Source organism: Scyliorhinus torazame, chromosome 15 (assembly GCF_047496885.1).
Source record: "Scyliorhinus torazame isolate Kashiwa2021f chromosome 15, sScyTor2.1, whole genome shotgun sequence".
Taxonomy (NCBI): domain Eukaryota; kingdom Metazoa; phylum Chordata; class Chondrichthyes; order Carcharhiniformes; family Scyliorhinidae; genus Scyliorhinus; species Scyliorhinus torazame.
Genome location: NC_092721.1, coordinates 22,669,786 through 22,693,123, shown reverse-complemented (window position 1 = coordinate 22,693,123; position 23,338 = coordinate 22,669,786). Strand labels below are relative to the sequence as shown.

At 49.7% G+C, this 23,338-nt stretch overlaps 1 protein-coding gene across 1 annotated transcript in view; it reads left to right on the top strand.

The window, feature by feature from the left end:
• Positions 1-3,781: 3,781 nt before the first annotated feature.
• Positions 3,782-23,338, top strand: part of commd6 (COMM domain containing 6) — a 138,988-nt gene continuing 119,431 nt past the window's right edge. Inside the window, exon 1 of the mRNA XM_072476165.1 lies at positions 3,782-3,827. Within this exon, the coding sequence (XP_072332266.1) occupies positions 3,797-3,827 (31 nt within the window). The 5' untranslated portion in view covers positions 3,782-3,796. The remainder of the gene's footprint in view (positions 3,828-23,338) is intronic.

Below are 23,338 nucleotides of genomic sequence, written 5' to 3'. Positions count from 1 at the left end.
CAACCGATCCCAGATACGATTCCGCCTGGACACTGGTGCTTCCGCTAATCTCCTAGCGTGGTCAGCCTTTCAGACCCTTGTGGTTAAACCAACCATTCATCCGTCGAACTGCCAACTAGTGGACTACAACGACAACGTCATTCCTGCTACCGGTTCATGCCAACTCGAAGTGATGCACAACTCGCGAAAAGCCATCCTTCCCATCGAGATCGTGGGCTCCTCGAAGAACTCTGTGCTAGGCGCACAGGCGTGCAAACTCCTAAACCTCCTTCACGAGTACACTCTCTCTCGCTAGAGGACACGTCTGCCTTCCAGGATGCGGACTTCAGGGCGCAACTCAATGCCATCATCGACCAGCACTGCAACGTTTTCGAAGGCATGGGCACGCTTCCATACACTTACAAAATCCTGCTCAAACAAGACGCCACGCCTGTGGTTCATGCACCTCGCAGAGTCCCAGCACCCCGCAAGGACCGCCTCAAGCAGCAGCTGCAGAACCTCCAGGACCAAGGAGTGCTCTCCAGAGTGACGGAACCAACCGACTGGGTCAGTTCCATGGTGTGCGTAAAGAAGCCTTCCGGCTTGCTCCGGATCTGCATTGACCCAAAGGATCTGAATCGCAACATAATGAGGGAGCATTATCCTATCCCCAAGCGCGAGGAGATCACGTGCGAGATGGCTCGGGCCAACATCTTCACCAAACTTGACGCCTCGAAAGGATTCTGGCAAATCCAACTAGACATGTCCAGCAGAAAGCTGTGTACCTTTAATACCCCGTTTGGCAGATACTGCTGCAACAGGATGCCGTTTGGGATTATATCGGCATCAGAAGTATTCCACCGGATCATGGAGCAAATGATGGAGGGCATTGAGGGTGTGCGCGTCTATGTTGACGACATCATCATTTGGTCCACCTGATATTTGGCGACTGATATGCAGGAGCATATCAGTCGCCTCCAGCGCGTTTTCAAACGAATACGGGACCAAGGCCTTCGCCTCAACAGAGCCAAATGTTCCTTCGGCCAGACGGAACTCAAGTTCCTAGGGGATCACATCTCCCGGTTGGGTGTGCGGCCAGATGCGGACAAGGTGGCAGCCATCACGGCCATGCAGATGCCAGCAGAAAAAAAGGCAGTCCTCCGATTTTTGGGCATGGTCAACTTCCTGGGGAAGTTTATCCCAACCTCGCCTCCCATACCAAAGCTCTCCGGAACCTGGTCAGGAAGACGACAGACTTCCAATGGCTTCCCGCCCACGAGCGCGAATGGGAGGGGCCATAAGACGGACCCGTTATTGGCATTTTTTGATCCCACGAAGGAAACAAAAATTTCAACGGATGCCAGCCAATCCGTCATTGGGGCGGTGCTCCTGCAACGCGATGAGACCTCATCATGGGCCCCCGTTGCATATGCGTCACGTGCCATGACCCCCACGGAACAGCGCTATGCGCAGATCGAAAAGGAGTGCCTGGGCCTGTTGACTGGGGTCGACAAATTTCATGATTACGTGTACGGCCTCCCCCAATTCACTGTCGAGACCAACCATCGCCCGCTGGTCAACATTATACAAAAAGACCTGAATGATATGACCCCTCGCCTCCAGCGCATTCTGCTTAAACTCCGGCGGTACAATTTCCAGCTCCTATACACCCCGGGCAAGGACCTGATCATAGCCGACGCTCTGTCCAGGGCAGTCAACACCCCGTGTGACTCAGAGGGGATCGTCTGCCAGGTTGACGCCCATGTGGCCTTCACGGCCTCCAATCTGCCGACCATGGATGAACGCCTTATCCATATTCGCCGCGAGACTGCGGCTGACCCCCTACTACAGCGTGTCATGCGCCACATGATGGACGGGCGGCTCAAGGGCCAATGCCCGCAGTTCTACAATATCAGAGACGATCTGGCAGTGGTCGATAATGTCCTCCTGAAGCTGGACCGCATCGTGATCCCGCACAGCATGCGCCAGCTCGTTTTGGAACAGCTACACGAGGGCCATCTTGGCGTGGAGAAGTGCCGACGGAGGGCCCGACAGGCTGTGTACTGGCCCGGCATCAATGAGGACATCGCCAACACAGTGCTCAACTGCCCCACCTGTCAGCGGTTCCAGCCGGCCCAACCATGTGAGACCCTACAGCCCCATGAGTTGGTCACGTCCCCTTGGTCTAAGGTAGGCGTTGACCTGTTCCATGCGCTCGGCAGGGGCTATGTTCTGATTGTAGACTATTTTTCTAACTACCCGGAGGTCGTACGCCTGCACGACATCACAGCATCGGCGGTCATCCATGCCTGCAAGGAGACCTTTGCTCGTCACGGCATCCCACTCCCTGTGATGTCGGACAATGGCCCCTGCTTCGCGAGCCAGGAATGGTCCAACTTTGCCAGCAGGTACAACTTTGTGCATGTGACATCCAGTCCCCTGCACCCCCAATCCAATGGCAAAGCGGAAAAGGGCGTCCACATCATCAAATGGCTCCTCTGCAAGGCTGCTGATGCAGGATCCGACTTCCACCTCGCCTTGCTGGCCTATCGTTCGGCCCAACTGTCCACGGGCCTGCCGCCAGCCGAGCTGCTCATGGGTCGCACCCTCAGGACCACGGTGCCGTCCATTCATGTCGCAGACCTCGACCACATTCTGGTCCTTCAGCGGATGCAACAGTCTCGTGCACAACACAAGGCGGCGCATGACGTTCGGGTGACTGACCTCCCTGCTCTGGCACCGGATGACAACGTCCGCATCCATCTTCCGGAGGGTGGCTGGTCTGCAACTGCTGTGGTTCTTCGGCAGGTGTCTCTCTGCTCGTTCCTGGTTCGTCTGCCAGATGGTTCCATTCGCCGCCGCAATCGGCGTGCCCTTGGTCTCGTTCCACGCTCACTACGTGATCCTCCACCGGTGCCACGCCCTCCTGTTGTCCCCAACCTGGACTATGTGGAGATTCCGAATACTCTGCATCCTCCTCGCTCTGCCGTGGCCCAGCCCGTTCCTCAGCCGGTGGCTCCTGACCCACCCTTGAGGCGGTCAACCAGAATTCGTTGGCCACCTCAGAGACTTGACTTATGGGTTTTACGATGTTGGACTCTTTGATCTGTTCTGTTATCCAGTTTCATTGTTCCAGTAGTTTGTATGTAATGTTCATTTCGTTGTTGGTGTGACACCCTATTTCTCTGCACCAGGCACCTTCCCGTGTAAATAGATTAGTCTCATGTACAAAGTCATGTAAATAACACGCACACACATAGTCAGGTACATTCACTACACAATATTTATTGTCACGCAGGCACATGTTCTTTATATAAAAGGGGGGTGTCATAATATACACCAGTATATGATGGTGCAGACACACACACACACACTGATGGACATGCAGTGGGACCAATCAGCATACACAACACCGCAGCCAATCACCAGTGAGAGCACACGCACTATAAAGACAGGGGACAGGAGAGTTCCCGCTCATTCTAGTAGCAGCCTGCTCGGAGCACAGAGCTCACAGCCTGCAACACAAACATTCACCATGTGCTGAGTGCATCACCTGGTTAGGACTAGGCAAGGGTCAACAGTTAAAGCTGGTATTGCATTTACCCACAGTTCAAGTATGTTAATATAGTTAACCTTATAATAAAATAGAGTTGCACCACTTCAAGTGTTGGTGACCTGTTTGTGATCCAGAACACCCAACACATCAGCCACCCCTCGTGTTACTGTAGCTTTGACTTTATGTGACTCTTAACAATATTTGTTTCAATTGTATTCACAGAAATGAGTATGCCACCACCGTCACAGACTTCATCAGCAAATGTGTGGCCGACTGCGTGCCAAAGAAAGAAGTACGTACGTTCCCGGAAACCATGGTTTAATCGGGAGATTGACTCCCTACTGGTGGCATGGTAGCACAGTGGTTAGCACTGTCACTTCACAGCCCCAGGGTCCCAGGTTCGATTCCCTGCTTGGGTCGTTGCCTGTGCGGAGTCTGCACATTCTCCGTGTCTGCGTGGGTTTCCTCCGGGCGCTCCGGTTTCCTCCCACAAGTCCTAAAAGACGTGTTGTTAGGTAATTTGGACATTCTGAATTCTCCCTCTGTGTACCCGAACAGGTGCTGGAATGAGGCGACTAGGGGCTTTTCACAGTAACTTCATTGCAGTATTAATGTAAGCCTACTTGTGACAATAAAGATTATTATTATTATTATTACTGAAGGACAGGTCTGAGGCGTTCAAGTCAGGCGACCCTGACCTATACAAGAAACCCAGGTATGACCTCCGCAAAACCATCCGGGATGCTAAAAGACAATATCAGACCAAGCTAGGTTCATGGACTAGCAACACAGACTCTTGTCGGTTGTGGCAAGGCCTGAACAACATAACGGGCTACAAAGCGAAGCCGAGCAGTATCTCCGGCAGCAGCGCTCCCCTGCCCAAGGAACTCAATGCATTCTATGCTTGGTTCAAGAAGGAAACCATCAATCCGCTGTCGACTGCCCCAGCAGCCCAGGACACACCCATACCCACCGTCACAGCTTCCAAAGTCAAATCGGCTTTCCTGAAAGTGATCCCTGGTCGTACACTCAGAGTCTGCGCAGACCAGCTGGCAGATGTGTTCGCGGGCATCTTCAACCTGCTCTACTCCGCTCCAAAGTCCCCACCTGCTTCAAGAAGACCACCATCATACTATTGCCAAAGAAGGACCAGGCATCGTGCCTCCATGACTACCGTCCGATGGCCCTGACTTCAGTCGTAATGAAAGGCTTCGAGAGGTTGGTCATGAAGCACATCAACTCCATACTACCAGGATAACTAGATCCACTGCAATTCCCATAGAGCCGCAACCGGTCCACAGCAGACGCCATTTCCCTGGTCCTACACCCATCTCTGGCGCATCTTGACAACAAGCACTCCTACATCAGACTCCTATTTATCGACCACAGATCCGCCTTCAAGACCATAATCCCAGCCAAGCTCATATCAAAGCTCCAAAACCTAGGACTTTGCTCCTCACTCTGCAACTGGATGCTTGACTTTCTGACCACAGACCACAATCAGTAAGAATAAACAACAAAGGGGCACAGTGGTTAGCACTGATGCCTCACGGCGCCGAGGTCCCAGGTTCAATCCCGGCTCTGGGTCACTGTCCGTGTGGAGTTTGCACATTCTCCCCGTGTTTGCGTGGGTTTCGCCCCCACAACCCAAAGATGTGCAGGGTGGGTAAATTGGCCACACTAAATTGTTCCTTAATTGGAAAAAATTAATTGGGTATTCTAAATTTTTAAAAAAAGAATAAACAACAGCACCTCCTCCACGATAGTTCTCAATACCGGGGCCCCGCAAGGTTGCCTACTTAGCCTCCTACTATACTCCCGATACTCACATGACTGCGTGGCAAAATGTAGAACAATGCCAGCAGCGCGGGTTTAATTCCCGTACCGGCCTCCCCGAACAGACGCCGGAACGTGGCGACTAGGGGCTTTTAACAGTAACTTCAGTGAAGCCTGCTTGTGAGAATAAGCGATTATTATTATTATTATTATCTACACGTTTGCTGACGGCACGACCATAGTGGGTCGGATCTCAAACAACGACGAGTCAGAATACAGGAGGGAGATAGAGAACCTAGTGGAGTGGTGTAATGACAACAATCTCTCCCTCAATGCCAGCAAAACCAAAGAGCTGGCCATTGACGTCAGGAAGCAAAGCATTGTGCACACATCTGTCAGTATCAACGGGGCCGAGGTGGAGATGGTTGACAGCTTCAAATTCCTAGGTGTGCACATCACCAACAATCTGTCCTGGTCCACCCACGTCGGCGCTATCACCAAGAAAACTCAACAGCTCCTGCACTTCCTCAGGAAACTAAGGAAATTCAGTATGTCCAGACTGACTCTTACCAACTTTTACAGATGCACCATAGAAAGCATCCTATCTGGCTGCCTCAAAGCCTGGTACGGCAACTGCTCAGCCCAGGACCGAGTGAACACCGCCCAGTCCATCACACAAACCCGCCTCCCATCCATTGACTCTATCTACACCTCCCGCTGCCTTGGGAAAGCGGGCAGCATAATCAAAGACCCCTCCACCCGGCTTACTCACTCTTCCAACTTCTTCCATCAGGCAGGAGATACAAAAGCCTGAGAACACGCATGAGCAGATTCAAAAACAGCTTCTTCCCCGCTGTTACCAGACTCCTCAACGACCCTCTTATGGACTGACCTGATTAATACTACACTCCTGTATGCTTCATCTGATGCCGGTGTCTATGTAGTTACATTGTGTACCTTGTGTTGCCCTATTAAGTATTTTCTTTTCTTGTCATGTACTAAATGACCTGTTTGAGCTGCTCGCAGAAAAATACTTTTGACTATACCTCGGTACATGTGACAATAAACAAATCCAGTCCAATGTTTTGAGTTTGAATTCTAATTTGAATTGGGGATATCACCAAACTAGGACAATTTGTGTTTATATAATGCCCTTAATGTTACCCACAGCACTTCACAGAGGCAAAACTAGACATCAAGTAGCGATGGGAATAAGGTGAGGAAAGGCAGGTTGAATGGTTTACGTTACAAAGTTGTTTTTGAAGCAGAAGAGAGAGCTAGTCGATTGAACGGGTTTAAGGAGAGTGTTCAAGAGAGAAGATTTAACATAACAGAAAGGAACAAGAAAACATGGGAGCAAAAGTAGGCCATTCGGCCCATCAAGCTTGCTCTGCCATTCAACTAGTTCATGGCTAATCTACTTTGATGGCATTTTCCACACTATCCCATATAAGAACATCAGAACTAAGAGCAGGAGTGGGCAGTTCAGCCCCCCGTGCCTGCTCCACCAATCAAAATGATCATGACTGATCTTATCTCTGCCTCATCTCCACCTTCCTGCCCACTCCCCATAACCCTCCATCTCGCTACAAATTAAAGCTTACCTATCGACCTCCAGTGGCGGCCATGGTGTGAGTGGTTGCACATTTGGTGGAGTGTGGATTGATGGAAGAAGGGACAAAATTGGATCTGTCATTCTGACGCTGTGAGCCTGATTACACACGGGTTTCCTGTAATCTAATTCAAACAAAGTGCAAGTATAAAAAGGAGCTCATGTTTCACATCTATTTAGGGAGTGGGAGTTTGCAGCCACTGTACCTTTATTCGAGGGAGGATGCTCCTCAATTTCTGGCTGAACTTCAGTGGCAGGCTCCTGATGTTTGGCCACCCAACGCACAGGGCAGCTTGCTGATCAGAGGATCTTCTGGTGGAATCACTCCTAGTCCTAGCCAAGGTGGCCATCAAGAGGTCCAGGCAGCGGGCAGTTGAGTGGGTCTCTTCTCCCTTGGCTGCCTCTGTGCCGGCGTGTCCTTGGAGAGATGGGCTCGCTGGGGCACTTCGGACATTCACCGTAGACGCCGGAGAACATCATCTTCCCCACGGATGTAATCTTATCTGTTTTGATAAGATTCCTTTAAAGCTTTTTGGGGCGTTTTTGTGTTACAGCAAATTAATGGTGCCCCTTTCAGAAGGGGTAACTGGTCCCTTTTTATTGGCAGTCTTCTGGCTGGTCCAAAATAGGGTTAAAATCAGCTTCAGGAAATTACCATTTTTACATTGTTACATTATTAAAGCATGAAATGATACAATAATCATCAACACTCACTGGGCATCAACTGGAGCGGGTCACAGGCATGATACATGTGGGGCAGGATTCTCCGTACCGCAGCACCCGTTTTCTGGGTTTCCCATTGTGGGCACGCCCACGCCGTCGGGAAATCCGCAGACGTGAATGCGCTGACGGCGAAGTGGAGGATCCCGCCGTCGGAGAATCCAGCTGGTGGTATTTGTCCCCTTCAAGGGGCAATTTGCCAAGAGGGTCAGGTGGCCCAGGTAACCAATCAGGGACCAGGGTAGGGGTTTCCGTATCAGTCGATCTTGGAAGCTAATTCACAGCCACAGAGCTGAAAGCCATTGCATTGTGGTTAATGGTAAATAAAAGTGGCAGTTGTTATTTACCTAACTGTTGAATGGGAAAAATTACATAAGTTACTTACAAGCTGCCATGGGTCTCTACCATTGCAGTGTTACCAGACCAATGCTTACTACATCTATACTTATTATCATCCTTACACTTCCATCGTGGCAACTTGCCTGTACAACTTGTCACCACTGTCCTCACACAGTTGAGTGAATGTCTTTGTTCTCTTGGTAAGCAGTGAACCTTCAGTTAGCTGTATTCCCAGTGCTGAGAGGCCAGCATGTACTCCCTCTTGGCCCAGTCTGCATGCCATGCCGAGGAATGAAAATAGAATGGTACGGTATTCAGTGGAACTGTAGCTGCAGGAACAGGTCTTGATCAAAAGTAGATGGCTGAAACACAGGTGCAAGCATGTTGACTGGGTATTATGACATCTTCATCTTTCTGTCCTTTCCTCTGAATTCTCTCAACGAGAAAACCAAAGTTGCCACATGCATAAACAGTGCCATCTTTTCCCTGGCTCATTCCAACCTATATCAAAGAGAACGCTGATGGTCCTATATCAGGTTCTGCCATTTCTACATATTTAGGCCTGTGTACTGTGCTGAAGCATTCATTACAGCGCCACAGATAACAGAGTCCCTGAAACAAAGAGATGATTCCACAATTCCACCGGGTAAAACAATGGAACCATTTATCTGAAGTGATTCTGCCTCCTAATGTTGTCTGTGGCAAGTGCATCTCACAAAACTGCACAGGATGGAAAATAATTGCATTCATTAGCTATGTGGAGAGGCTGAATAGACTCGGACTGTTTTTATTAGAAAGACGGAGGTTGAGGGTTGACCTGATAGAGGTCTACAAGGTTATGAGGGGCATAGAAGTCATAGAATTTACAGTGCAGAAGGAGGCCATTCGGCCCACCGAGTCTGCACCGGCTCTTGGAAAGAGCACCCTACCCAAGGTCAACACCTCCACCCTATCCCCATAACCCAGTAACCCCACCCAACACTAAGGGCAATTTTGGACTGTGGTAGTATGCATTAGGGGTCATGTGGGACTGTGAAGCCATGATGTCATTGGCTGACAGATCTCGGGTCCTGGTTGGACGTTGACCTCTAGCTCCGCCCTGAAGGCGGAGTATAAGTACCTGGAGTCCTCCCCCGCAGGCAGTCTACTACCGAACTGCGGGGGAAACAGTCACGCTTAATAAAGCCTCATCAACTTCACTCTATTCGTCTCTCGGAGTCTTTGTGCGCTACAATTTATTAAGCGTGACTAAAAAGGACTATGGAGCTCAGGATCATCCCGGAATGCCTGAGGATGAGCCCCCACGCAGTGAACGCGGCAGCAGCTTTCAAGCACTGGCAGACTTGTTTTGAGGCCTACCTCAGAACGGCCACCGGCCGGGTCACAGAAGACCAAAAACTACAGGTCCTGCACTCGAGGTTAAGCACGGAGATTTTCTCTTTCATCGAAGACGCAGAGGATTTCCAGACGGCGTTCGCAGCACTAAAAAGTCTCTGTATCCGCCCAGTAAACCAGATCTACGCTCGCTATCAACTCGCAACGAGACGGCAAAGTCCCGGAGAATCGATAGATGAATTCTACGCCGCGCTACTAATTTTGGGACGAGCCTGCAGCTGCACGTCGGTGAGCGCAAATGAACACACGGACATGTTAATGCGCGATGCTTTTGTGGCAGGTATGAACTCCTCCGAAATCCGCCAAAGACTTCTAGAAAAAGAGTCGCTAGGACTCTCAGAGGCACGGGCCCTAGCAGCCTCCCTAGACGTGGCCGCGCGAAATACCCGCGCCTACGGCCCCGACCGCGCGGCAGCCCATTGGGCTCCGTACGTACCCGTCGCGACAAACCCACCCCGCCCCCCCCGGACACCCCACAGGCTTGCGCGGTCCAAACACCAAGTCGCACCGGGGGCGCCCGCTGCTATTTCTGCGGCCAGGCGAAACACCCCCTGCAGCGCTGCCCGGCCCGCGCAGCGTTCTGCAAGAGCTGCAGGAAAAAGGGCCATTTCGCGGTTGTGTGCCGGTCCCGCGAGGTCGCCGCGCTACCAATTTGGGTCCCGACCACCGCTGTCCCCAGAGATGAGGGAGCCCCAGGCGTTCCTAACGCTCCCCAACCCCCCCAGCGCCCCATGTGCCCCATGTGCGACCCGCAGGCGCAGCCATTTTGGGTCCCGGCCACCACGAGGGGAGGAAGGGCCCCGCCATCTTGGACCACCCCAGACCTGTACGACGCATGGGGGCGGCCATTTTGTCCACCCCCGCCGCCATCTTGTGACCCCCCAGCCATGTGCGATGCATGGGGGCAGCCATTTTGTTCAATCCCGACGCCATCTTGGACGGCAACAACGGACCCCAGTATCGACGGCTCCACGGGGTTCGAAGAAGACGCTCAACTACTACAACCACGTCTCGCTTCAATAACGCTGGACCAAGCTCGGCCCCGGACACTCCAGACGACGACGACAACGGTGCTGATAAACGGGCACGAGACACCATGCCTAGGCGACTCCAGGAGCAAGGAGAGCTTTATCCACCCCGACACGGTAAGACGCTGTTCTTTGACCACCCATCCCAGCGCACAAAAGATTTCCCTAGCTGAAGGATCCCACTCCGTACAGATCAAAGGCTTCTGCATAGTTACCCTAACGGTGCAGGGGAGGGAGTTCAAAAACTACAGGCTCTACGTCCTTCCCCAACTCTGCGCCCCCACATTACTGGGATTAGACTTCCAGTGCAATCTACAGAGCCTTACCTTCAAATTCGGCGGCCCAATACCCCCACTCACTATCTGCGGCCTCGCAACCCTCAAGGTGCAACCCCCGTCCTTGTTTGCAAACCTCACCCCGGATTGCAAACCCGTCGCCACTAGGAGCAGACGGTACAGCGCCCAGGACCGGACCTTCATTCGGTCCGAAGTCCAGCGGCTACTAAAGGAAGGCATAATCCAGGCCAGCAATAGTCCCTGGAGAGCACAGGTGGTAGTAGTAAAGACAGGGGAGAAGCAAAGGATGGTCATAGACTATAGCCAGACCATCAACAGGTACACACAACTAGACGCGTACCCTCTCCCCCGCATATCCGACATGGTCAATCGGATTGCCCAATATAAAGTCTTCTCCACCGTGGACCTCAAGTCCGCCTACCATCAGCTCCCCATCCGCCCAAGTGACCGCAAGTACACAGCCTTCGAGGCAGACGGACGATTATACCATTTCCTAAGGGTCCCATTTGGCGTCACAAATGGGGTCTCGGTCTTCCAACGAGAGATGGACCGAATGGTTGATCAACACGGGTTGCGGGCCACGTTCCCGTATCTCGACAATGTAACCATCTGCGGCCACGATCAGCAGGACCATCACGCCAACCTCCAAAAATTCCTCCAGACCGCTAAAGCCTTGAACCTCACGTACAACGAGGACAAGTGCGTTTTTAGCACCAACCGGCTAGCCATCCTGGGCTATGTAATGCGCAATGGGATAATAGGCCCCGACCCCGAACGTATGCGCGCCCTCATGGAATTTCCCCTCACGCACTGCTCAAAAGCCCTGAAACGCTGCCTGGGGTTTTTTTCATACCACGCCCAGTGGGTCCCCCAGTACGCAGACAAGGCCCGCCCCCTAATACAGGCCACGACCTTCCCTCTGTCGACAGAGGCTTGCCAGGCCTTCAGCCGCATCAAAGCGGATATCGCAAAGGCCACGATGTGCGCCATCGACGAGTCCCTCCCCTTCCAGGTCGAGAGTGACGCCTCCGACGTAGCTCTAGCGGCCACCCTTAACCAAGCGGGCAGACCCGTGGCCTTTTTCTCCCGAACCCTCCACGCTTCAGAAATCCGCCACTCCTCAGTGGAAAAGGAAGCCCAAGCCACAGTGGAAGCTGTGCGACATTGGAGGCATTACCTGGCCGGCAGGAGATTCACTCTCCTCACGGACCAACGGTCGGTAGCCTTCATGTTCGATAATGCACAGAGGGGCAAAATCAAAAACGACAAGACCTTAAGGTGAAGGATCGAGCTCTCCACCTTCAACTACAAGATCTTGTATTGTCCCGGAAAGCTGAACGAGCCGTCCGATGCCCTATCCCGCGGCACATGTGCCAACGCACAAATTAACCGCCTCCAAACCCTCCACGAGGACCTCTGCCACACGGCGGTCACTCGGTTTTACCACTTTATCAAGTCCCGCAACCTCCCATACTCCGTGGAGGAGGTCCGTACAGTCACAAGGAACTGCCACATCTGCGCAGAGTGCAAACCGCATTTTTTCAGGCCGGATGGTGCGCACCTGATTAAGGCTTCCCGCCCCTTTCAACGCCTTAGTCTGGATTTCAAAGGACCCCTCCCCTCCACCGACCGCAACATATACTTCCTTAATGTGGTGGACGAGTACTCCCGCTTCCCATCGCCATCCCCTGTTCTGACATGACCGCGGCCACAGTCATTAAAGCCCTGAACACCATATTCACACTGTTCGGTTGCCCCGCATACGTCCACAGCGACAGGGGGTCCTCCTTCATGAGTGACGAGCTGCGCCAGTTCCTGCTCAGCAACAGGATAGCCTCGAGCAGGACGACCAGCTACAACCCCCGGGGGAACGGACAAGTAGAGAGGGAGAACGGCACGGTCTGGAAGACCGTCCTACTGGCCCTACGGCCCAGGGACCTCCCAGTTTCACGGTGGCAGGAGGTCCTTCCGGACGCCCTCCACTCCATCCGGTCACTACTGTGTACTAGCACTAACCAAACGCCTCATGAGCGCCTCCTTGGCTTCCCCAGGAAGTCCTCCTCTGGAACGTCGCTGCCGACCTGACTGGCGGCCCCAGGACCCATCTTGCTCCGAAAGCACGTGCGGGCGCACAAGTCGGACCCGTTGGTCGAAAGGGTTCACCTCCTTCACGCGAACCCGCAGTACGCTTACGTGGAGTACCCCGACGGCCGACAGGACACGGTCTCTCTGCGAGATCTGGCGCCCGCCGGCAACACACACACACCCCCCCGACACCAATCACCCAACCCCCCCCCCTTCCTGCCACCGCCGCACCCCGCGACCGCCCCCTTCCCAGGAGGATCAGTCCTCCTCCCAGGCCCGACCAGGAATGAAGCCCAAGCTGAAACCGTAAGGCTCCCGGAGAAGACAACACCGGAACAAGCACCGCCACCACCACCGGGGCCGAGGCGATCGACACGGACGACCAGACCGCCCGACCGACTCGTGGCGTCGATCTAACAGTACAATGTGGACTTTGTGGACTTTTAACGAGAACATTTTGTCTCTTCCTGACGATTACTGTAAATAGTTTGAAACAAAAAAAAAAAAAACCTTGTACATACTGTTATAACATGTGAAGGTTTTCCTCCCAGGACCAGCCTTGTAAACCCTTACCACCATGCGAAGCATCACCCCGCCGGGTTCATTTTTAACAAGGGGTGAATGTGGTAGTATGCATTAGGGGTCATGTGGGACTGTGAAGCCATGATGTAATTGGCTGACAGATCCCGGGTCCTGGTTGGACGTTGACCTCTAGCTCCGCCCTGAAGGCGGAGTATAAGTACCTGGAGTCCTCCCCCGCAGGCAGTCTACTACTGAACTGCGGGGGAAACAGTCACGCTTAATAAAGCCTCATCGACTTCACTCTATTCGTCTCTCGGAGTCTTTGTGCGCTACATGGACACTAAGGGCAATTTATCATGGCCAATCCACCTGACCTGCACATCTTTGGACTGTGGGAGGAAACCGGAGCACCCGGAGGAAACCCACGCACACACGGGGAGGATGTGCAGACTCCGCATAGACAGTGACCCAAGCTGGAATCGAACCTGGGACCCTGGAGCTGTGAAGCAATTGTGCTATCCACAATGTTACCGTGCTGCCCTCCGTGCTGCATGGCTAGAGTGGATGAGCAGGCACTCTTTCCCAGGGTGGATGGGTCAGTCACCAGGGGGCATAGGTTTAAGGTCCATGGGGCAAGGTTTAGAGGAGATGAGTGAAGCAGGTTTTTTACGCAGAGAATGGTGAGTGCCTGAAACGCGTTGCCAGGGGAGGTTGTGGAAGCAGATACATTAACGCCGTTGCAAAGACATCTTGAAGAACACATGGATAGGATGGGTATAGAGGGATATGGCACAAGGAAGTGTTGAGGGTTTTGGCAAAGGTTGGTATCATGACCGGTACAGGCTTGGAGGGCCGAAGGGCCTGTTCCTGTGCTGTATTGTTTGTTATTCTTAACATTAAGAAATGCAAAAAAATTCTCATGAATGTTGTCTTCTTTGAATCAACCTTCTGAACAACTTTAGGACTTGATAGAAAAAATTAAGAAGCAAAAATGGCTACCTATTTTAGAGTTTATTTTGCTCTGTATAGGTAAATATCAAAATAAGCTTGCTGTTTATTTATTTTTTGCGGCTGTAAGCATTATCATATACAAAATCGGCAGTTGAGTACAGGTGACCAATGCCTTTTGACTCACTTTAACTCATCTATCCAGAAAAACAAAAGGCTTCAAAGTCCCTCTGTAACAGCATCCACTTTGAGATTCTGAATCCAATGTACATTGCAGACATTAATGGATCACTCCATTCAGTAATCCCGCCCCTAACACTAGTTCACTAACATGCCTGTGTGATACAGGCAGGCAACCACGAGCAAGCGATGTTGGATACAAAACAAAAAGATTCAATACACAATGACAAATTACACCCACTATCCCCCAAAGAGTCTCCCGCGCCGACCCGCACTCGGGTCGGGATTTTATGTCCACAGGCTTCCCAGTTAAGGGCTTTAGCCCCCTCATCAGGGAAGGTTGTATTCAGGTGAGGCCACGGGAGAACCTAATGGTCCAGACACCGTGACCTCCATTCGAGTTATAAAAGGTTCCTTATCCTGTGGTGACATGCATCACTGTAAGTACACAAAGGGTTAATGTAAATACACTACACCTAGCTAGACACTCGAGGGAACACCAGAGATATGACACACACACAGTCAACCAATATGCCAGTAAGATAGGACACAACCAATGGGCATTCACGGTACACATAGAGGTGACACTACCACAGGAGGACATTACACCAACCCATATAAAAGGACACATCACACATGATCTTCCTCCTTCCAGTGGAGACACTCAGCGAGTACAGACACAGGGTTGATTTGAAACACATCACACCCACCACGTGGATTGTAGCAGACTGGTTTGTCAGTCTGAGTAGCTATAGAAGGATTAACAGGCGAGTCAAATCCAAGTAGGAGAATCGTTAACAGTAATAAATGTTATAAAGCTATCTCCAAGTCTGAACCTTCTTTTGTCAGAGTGCACATAAAGGAAGCCGCTTATGCTACATCAAGAGCATAACAAAACAGCCCTGCCCCCTCATCGGGGAAGGTTGTATTCAGGTGAGGCCACAGGGGAACCTAATAGTCCAGACACCGTGACCTCCATTCGAGTTATAAAAGGTTCCTTATCCATTATTACATCACCATATTTTACCCTGAATTAGCTTGAATTCCAATTGGTTGAGGCTTATGTTGCAGCATTTTATGAGGAATGTCATTATTCTTTCTCGCAGGCCAGATATAAAATGTCATCTCGTCCCACAGTCCAGGTGGGATGAACTCTCCGAGGGAAGGTCAGTGACTTCCCTCAAGCAGGAACATCCCCTCTGAAACTGAAACTCACTTATCATGATCCTTCAGGTTTTTTTTTCAGTATCGTTGATTTTTTAAATCCGTTGTTGATACAATATTAGCGGCTGATTCCTGGACTAAATGTGTTACTTGTTTTGAGAAATGAATACTGTGTTAGCTGTTTCCAATCTAGAAAGACGTTCTTCAGCAATCAATGGCCTTTTCACTTTACAAATCACAGAAAACTGTGCCAGTCAGTTCACTCGCTGAATGCTGATAATGAGCTCAATGTCTATGACAATCTGATTTAGCTGCAAAAAATCTTAGTTGTATCATTGTTCTCCTTGAACAATATGACTTTCTGCCTTGTTTTTCAAAAGCATATTTTGTTTCTCTTAGTATGCCAGAATAGATGCAATTTGATCTCATCCATGTTAGTATCCTCTCTACCCCTTATATCTCCCCTGACCGTGCCTTTTACTGTTTGGTACAGATGTACTAGCTATGCTGCTTATTAGCTATAGGTATGCTCGTTTCCAGGTATCTCTTGGCAATTTCAACCCATCTTTTGGCAGTAACAGAAAGGCCTCGGGGTACAATTGCATAAATCATTGAAGGCAAAGAATATAGTTACAAAGACATCTGAGATCATGGGCCTTATAAATTAAGGCATAGAGTACAAAAGCAAGGCAAACATTTTTACAAAACATTCGTTTGGCCTCAACTGGAGGATTGTCTCGGGTTCTTGGCACTATGCGTAAGGAAGGATGTGAAGACATCAGAGAGGGTGCAGAAAAGATTTACAAGAATGGTTCCAGGGTCGAGGGGCTTCCATTACGAGGCAAGATTGGAGAATCAGGGGGCAGCATGGTAGCATTGTGGATAGCACAATTGCTTCACAGCTCCAGGGTCCCAGGTTCGATTCCGGCTTGGGTCACTGTCTGTGCGGAGTCTGCACGTTCTCCCCGTGTGTGCGTGGGTTTCCTCCGGGTGCTCCGGTTTCCTCCCACAGTCCAAAGATGTGCAGGTTAGTTGGATTGGCCATGATAAATTACCCTTAGTGTCCAAAATTGCCCTTAGTGTTGGGTGGGGTTACTGGGTTATGGGGATAGGGTGCAGGTGTTGACCTTGGATAGGGTGCTCTTTCCAAGAGCCGGTGCAGTCTCGATAGGCCGAATGGCCTCCTTCTGCACTGTAAATTCTATGATAAACTCTGATCTGGGGTGTTGTTCTCCCGAAAGGAAGGTTGAGAGGAGTTTTGGTAGAGGTGTTTGGAATCATGAAGAGTCTGCACGGAGTAGATTGGGAGAGATTGTTCCCATTGGCAGAAAGGTCGAGAACAGAAATTTAAAGTGATTTGCAAAACGAACCAAAGGCGGAAAAATGTTTTCATGTAGTGCCTGGTTACAATGTGGAATCCACTGTCTGAAAGGTTTTGGTGGACATTCGATTATGGCCAGCAAAAGAGTATTGGCTAAGCACCCGAAGAGAAAAAGACAGAAGATCTATGAGGAGCGGATGTGCTGAATTGCTCTTAGAGAAGTGGTGCAGGCTTGTTGGGCCGAATGGCCTCCTTCTATTGTAAGGACCCTTCCTGTTGATTCCCTTATTTCCCATTTCTTTTACTTTGTCGTTAACATTTTTGATCCATGGATGTTTAATGGACATGTGCCTTTAGGTCAATCAGAGGAAGAGAGGAACTCAAAAGTTGCAAAATAGTACACTGTGTTACTGAGATTTAGCTGCTGAACAGCAGAAGTCAGACTTTCTGGCACCTGAGATATTGGAGGGATTTGGTTCGATTGGTTGGCTGGTGGCCAATAAATTAGCAAAAGGCCGTATTCCGCCCCATGGCAGGCGGTGATTGGGTCCTACCCGTGGGGGATGATTTTCAGAGAAACCAGGAAGTGATATTCAGATCCTGGATGCTGAGAGGAGAAGCTGTGAGCTGCTGTCCATCTTTCTGTCTAACTGTCTGTCTCTGTCTCTCTCTCTCTCTCTTTATGCAGAAATGCTGTCTAGCTGCCAATCCACCTAGACTGCACATTTTTGGGTTTTGGAAATGAGACCCACGCAATCACGGGGAGAATGTGCAAACTCCACATGGACAGTGACCCAGGGCAGAGATTCAAACTCGGGTCCTCAGCGCCGCAGTCCCAGTGCTAACCACTGCGCCCCCGTGCCACCCTGACTTTGGGTATTTTCTAAGCAGTAATTGTTAATTTCAACTGTATTGCGACTCTGGGTCAAGTGGGGCTGGAATTGACTACGCACCCAGCCCAAGGATTCATTTTACCGTCCAGTAACCATTCTATGAGCCTGTGATTTCTGGAACCATCTTTCTCCTTCCCCATGATCCTGTCATCTTCCTCCAAGCACGTTTTGCAAAGTATATATTTAGACCTAATTTTGAACAGTGCTCATCTATTGGGGCTGCTGCTCATTCCTTCACATACGTTTATTTTGCATCCAGCATGACATTGAAGACATTCCATATATTTCTACATGAGGCATTCAGAAACTATTTCCCCTAATCCATTGGTTAATCACTCATATTCATGTAGTTAGTCGTTCTAACATTGTGTACTGGGACACAGTCTTTTAAAACATGTTTTGTTGAGATGGGACCCTCGCCCATCCCTAATTTCTCTTGTGAAGTCCTTGGGTGTATTCAGTTCTACATCATACTAAACACAATCATTTTGTGGTCACTATCACTCAGGAGTGCTTTTATTACCATTCTTCAGCGAAGAATCACTGAAACGACTACACGATGACATTAATAAGTTCCATCCAACCATCAGACTCACCATGGACTACTCTCCAAAATCAGTTGCATTCTTGGACACACTCATCTCCATCAAGGACGGTCACCTCAGCACTTCGCTTTACCGCAAACCCACGGATAACGCACGATGCTCAACTTCTCCAGCTTCCACCCTAAACACATTAAAGATGCCATCCACTATGGACAAGCTCTCCGTATACACAGGATCTGCTCAGACGAGGAGGAGCGTAACAGACATCTACGGACGTTGAAAGATGCCCTCGTACGAACGGGATATGGCACTTGACTCATCGATTGACAGTTCCAACGCGCCACAGCGAAAAACCGCACCGACCTCCTCAGAAGACAAACATGGGACACAACCGACAGAATACCCTTCGTCGTCCAGTACTTCCCCGGAGCGGAGAAACTACGTCATCTTCTTCACAGCCTTCAACACGTCATTGATGACGATGAACACCTTTCCAAGGTCAGCCCCACACCCCCACTATTTGCCTTCAAACAACTGCGCAACCTCAAACAAACCTCAACCAAACTACCCAGTCTTCAGAACAGTGACCACGACACCACACAACCCTGACATGGCAATCTCTGCAAGACGTGCCAGATCATCGACATGGCTACCACTATTACACGTGAGAACACCACCCACCAGGTACGCGGTACATACTCGTGCGACTCGGCCAACGTTGTCTACCTCATACACTGCAGGAAAGGATGTCCCGAAGCGTGGTACATTGGCGAGACCATGCAGACGCTGCGACAACGAATGAATGGACATCGCGCAACAATCACCAGGCAGGAATGTTCCCTTCCAGTCGGGGAACACTTCAGCAGTCAAGGGCATTCAGCCTCTGATTTCCGGGTAAGCGTTCTCCAAGGCGGCCTTCAGGACGTTCGACAACGCAGAATCGCCGAGCAGAAACTTATAGCCAAGTTCCACACACATGAGTGCGGCCTCAACCGGGACCTGGGATTCATGTCGCATTACATTCATCCCCCACCATCTGGCCTGCGAAATCCTACCAACTGTCCTGGCTTGATACAATTCACACCTCTTTAACCTGGGGTTACCCCATCTCTGGATCTGTAAAGATTTAATCACCTGCTAATGGTCACATTCCAAGCATTGTCTGGCATCTCTGAATTTGTCTATATATATGTTTCTGGAACATACCTCTTCATTCACCTGAGGAAGGAGCAGCGCTCCGAAAGCTAGTGTTTGAAACAAACCTGTTGGACTTTAACCTGGTGTTGTAAGACTTCGTACTGTGCTCACCCCAGTCCAACGCTGGCATCTCCACATCTTGAACGATATTGGGATACATTTAGTCATGTCAGCTGATGGAATTTAAAATCAATGAATAAGGACTGGAATTCTCTCTCCGATTGGATTCTCTGTTTCTGCAAGCAGTCTGGCAGAGTATTGGTGGCTTCAATGGGAAATCCCGTTGCCAAGCGGCGGGAGTAGAGAATCCCGCCACCAGCGGACAGCGTGCCACTGAGAAACACGCGGCTCGGGACCGGAGAACCCAGCCCAAAATCTGGAACTGAAAACAAATCTCAGTGACGGCGAGCATAAAACTATCGTCAATTGCTGCAAGAACCCATCTGGTTCACCAAAGTTCTCCAGGGAAAGAAGTCTGTCATCCGCACCTTGGTCTGGCCTACATGTGACTCCAGACCCAGAGCAACGTAGTTGACGCTTAAGTGCCCTTTGAAATGCTGCACAGTGTGTCCCTCAATTCCAGGGCAATTAGGGACGGGCAACAAATGCTGGCCGTGCCGGCGATGCCCACATTCCACGAAAGAATAAATAAAAGCCAAGCTGAAAGCGACTTCCCTGACATCATTGGGCCATTAAGCATGAATTACTCTTACCAACTCACTCTAAACTGTATGTTTATTGTCTGACTTTTTAACTGGAGGGTATAAGTTAATACTCAGAAGAGACTTCTAAAAAATGCAGCAAAACTCCGCTTGACCTATTCTATATCAAATAGGCCATACTTGACAGAATAGTAAACGTGCTAAAAAAAACTTTCTCCTGGGTGACATCATGTAACAGCTTGAACTGCACACAATCGGTCTTTATATATGGTTCCATTAATCCCAAAGAAAATGCCTGATTTACTCACATTACCATAGATATTTATTTATAATCCCACTGTGAGGATTTAAAACTGCATTTTGGGTTATGGCTGATTTACCGCCAGCGAAATAAAACTGGTGGCCCATGGCAGGTGAACCCTGTGTGGTACCAACTCACGGGCTCTGATAGTACGTTACCCCAGACAGGCTGGCGAGTTAACATTTCCATGACTATACGCAATGGAACTCTGTCTGTCAGCACTCTAATCTCCAGGGAGGGAGAGCAGAAACAATGTAATGGATGTTTTATCAAGCAGTGTTTCTTGGTCTCTTTGAAATGCGCAAGAACGTCATACTGAAATTCAATGGCATTATGATCAAAGAGGTCTTTTTTTTCTGTTCTATCCTGGGTTGTGGGATCCACTGGCTAGGCCTGCAGTTCCTGCCCTTCCTTAATTGCCCTTGAAAACCTGATGACGAGCAGCCTTCTTGAACCACTGGGGTCCACTCCAGTTTGAGGGAGAATAATAATGTTTTTGGTGGAACACAGTGCTCTGCTTACAACTTAGTGTAAATGAAAGAATTCATTGTAGAATTTTAGTCAGACTGTAAGACCATAAGATGTAAGAGCAGAAACAGGCCTTTCAGCCCATCGAGTCTGCTCCACCATTCAACGGGATCACGAGCGAGACCTACCGGCCGTGTTGTGCTCGAAAGGAGCAGGGCCAGTAGATGCCGGGAGGTCCCTTTTCCGGGGTCAACCTGGCTCTCCACGCCTCGCGGGATCTAACATGATCTCATGAGGCGTCACAATATGAATCCTGCCCATTGTGAGCGGGATTACTTTTTGGAAAATCTGCATATTAGAGTGAAAAACTAGTCTCACTCTAATATGCATTCCTGAGAACCAGGTGGGTTCTTGCAGCAAATGAGGCGTGGGATCAATCTCCTTCACCTCAGAGACTGTCTCCACAAATGGGTGTCAGATGGAATGGCACTGGGGGGGGCTCCCAGGGGATCAGAGGCCCCAAGTGTTTTTCCTCTGGCAGGGTGGCACACTGGCACTGCTGGTGTCACCCGGGAACCCTTGCACTGCCAGCGTGGTATCCTGCCACCTGGGCTAGCCCATGACCATTGATTCCCTTACTGAATAAAATCTGTCTATTTCTGCCTTGAACATAATAATAATCTTTATTGTCACAAGAAGGTTTATTTACACTGCAATGAAGTTACTGTGAAAAGCCCCTAGTCGCCACATTCCGGCGCCTGTTCGGGTACACAGAGGGAGAATTCAGAATGTCCAAATTACCTAACAATAGGTGTTTCGAGACTTGTGGGAGGAAACCAGAGCACCCGGAGTAATCCCACGAGGACATGAGGAGAAGGTGCAGCGTCCACCCAGACAGCGACCCAAGCCGGGAATCGAACCTGAGACCCTGGAGCTGTGAAGCAACAGTGCTAACCACTGTGCTGCTGTGCTGACATACTTAACAACCCAATCGCTGCAGCCCTCTGCAGTAAATAATTTCACAGAGAAGAAATTTCTCCTCATCTCTGCCTTAAGTGGGCAGCTCCTTACTCTGAGATTATACCCTCTGATCCTAGACTCTCCCACAAGGGGAAACAACCACTCGGCAACTACCCTGTCAAGGCCCCTAAAAATCCTATCTGTCTCAATAAGGTTGCCTCTTGCTCTTCTAAACTCCAATGAGTAGAGGCCCAACGTAGTCAACCTCTCCTCATAAGAAAATCCCTCCACACCTTTCCTTAAAGGACCAAAACTGTCCACAGTCTTCTAGATGTTGATATATTACATAAATATTAGTATGCAGTTCAACTGCTTGATAAATCATTCTGCTGATCTTAAATTGAGGTTGGTGTTATCGAATATGAATGGTATTCTTTATTCTCCATTTATACCATATTCAGATGTTATTGTTGAATTATAACAATGGGAGCCAGTACTAGTCAGATCTGCTGCATGGGTTTCATGTACACTGTCTACTTCTGCCGTTTTTATCAGGGTGATGAGCAAGAAACAATGGCAACAAACTGGAGGCATGTTGGAAAATTGAATTTATTTTTAGGTCTCTGATGTTAGGGTTTACAAAGTGAAAACCCCATATGGCCACAGTATATGTTTTACTTAGCGACTTTTACTGGTTAACATGAGCACCTCAGCATTACCCACTGACTTACAGTCCAATGTAAATACATAAATCAGTATGCAAGGTTTACATTACTGGAAAATAAGAATAAAAATAAACAAATGGTATAAAGGATTCAGTCGTATATGTTGTAATTCTAATAAAGTTATTTATCTTCTGTCCCAACTTTCAAGCGTGAAAGGCTGCTGGCAATAATAGCATACAAATCATTTACCTGACTATCTGCCCCATCTCAACTACCACCCTCTCTCCAGCCCATATTCAGATCATCCCTCCCTCAATCTTGCTATTTCCATTGACTTCTCTGTTCCATGGTCTCAATTCCTGACAAGGCCAGTTTTGATTGCTTCCTTCTATCCTTCACCAATCCCATTAATCCCCAGGAATAACAACAAAAGGGATTATTATCTAAATGATAAAATATTAAAACATGATGCTGTGCAGAGGGACCTGGGTGTCCTAGTGCATGAGCCGCAAAAAAGTTGGTTTGCAGGTGCAACAGGTTATTAAGAAGGCAAATGGAGTTTTGTCCTTCATTGCTAGAGGGATGGAATTTAAGACTAGGGAGGTTATGCTGCAATTGTATAAAGTGTTAGTGAGGCCACACCTGGAGTATTGTGTTCAGTTTTGGTCTCCTTACCTGAGAAAGAACGTACTGGCACTGGAGGGTGTGCAGAGGAGATTGACTAGG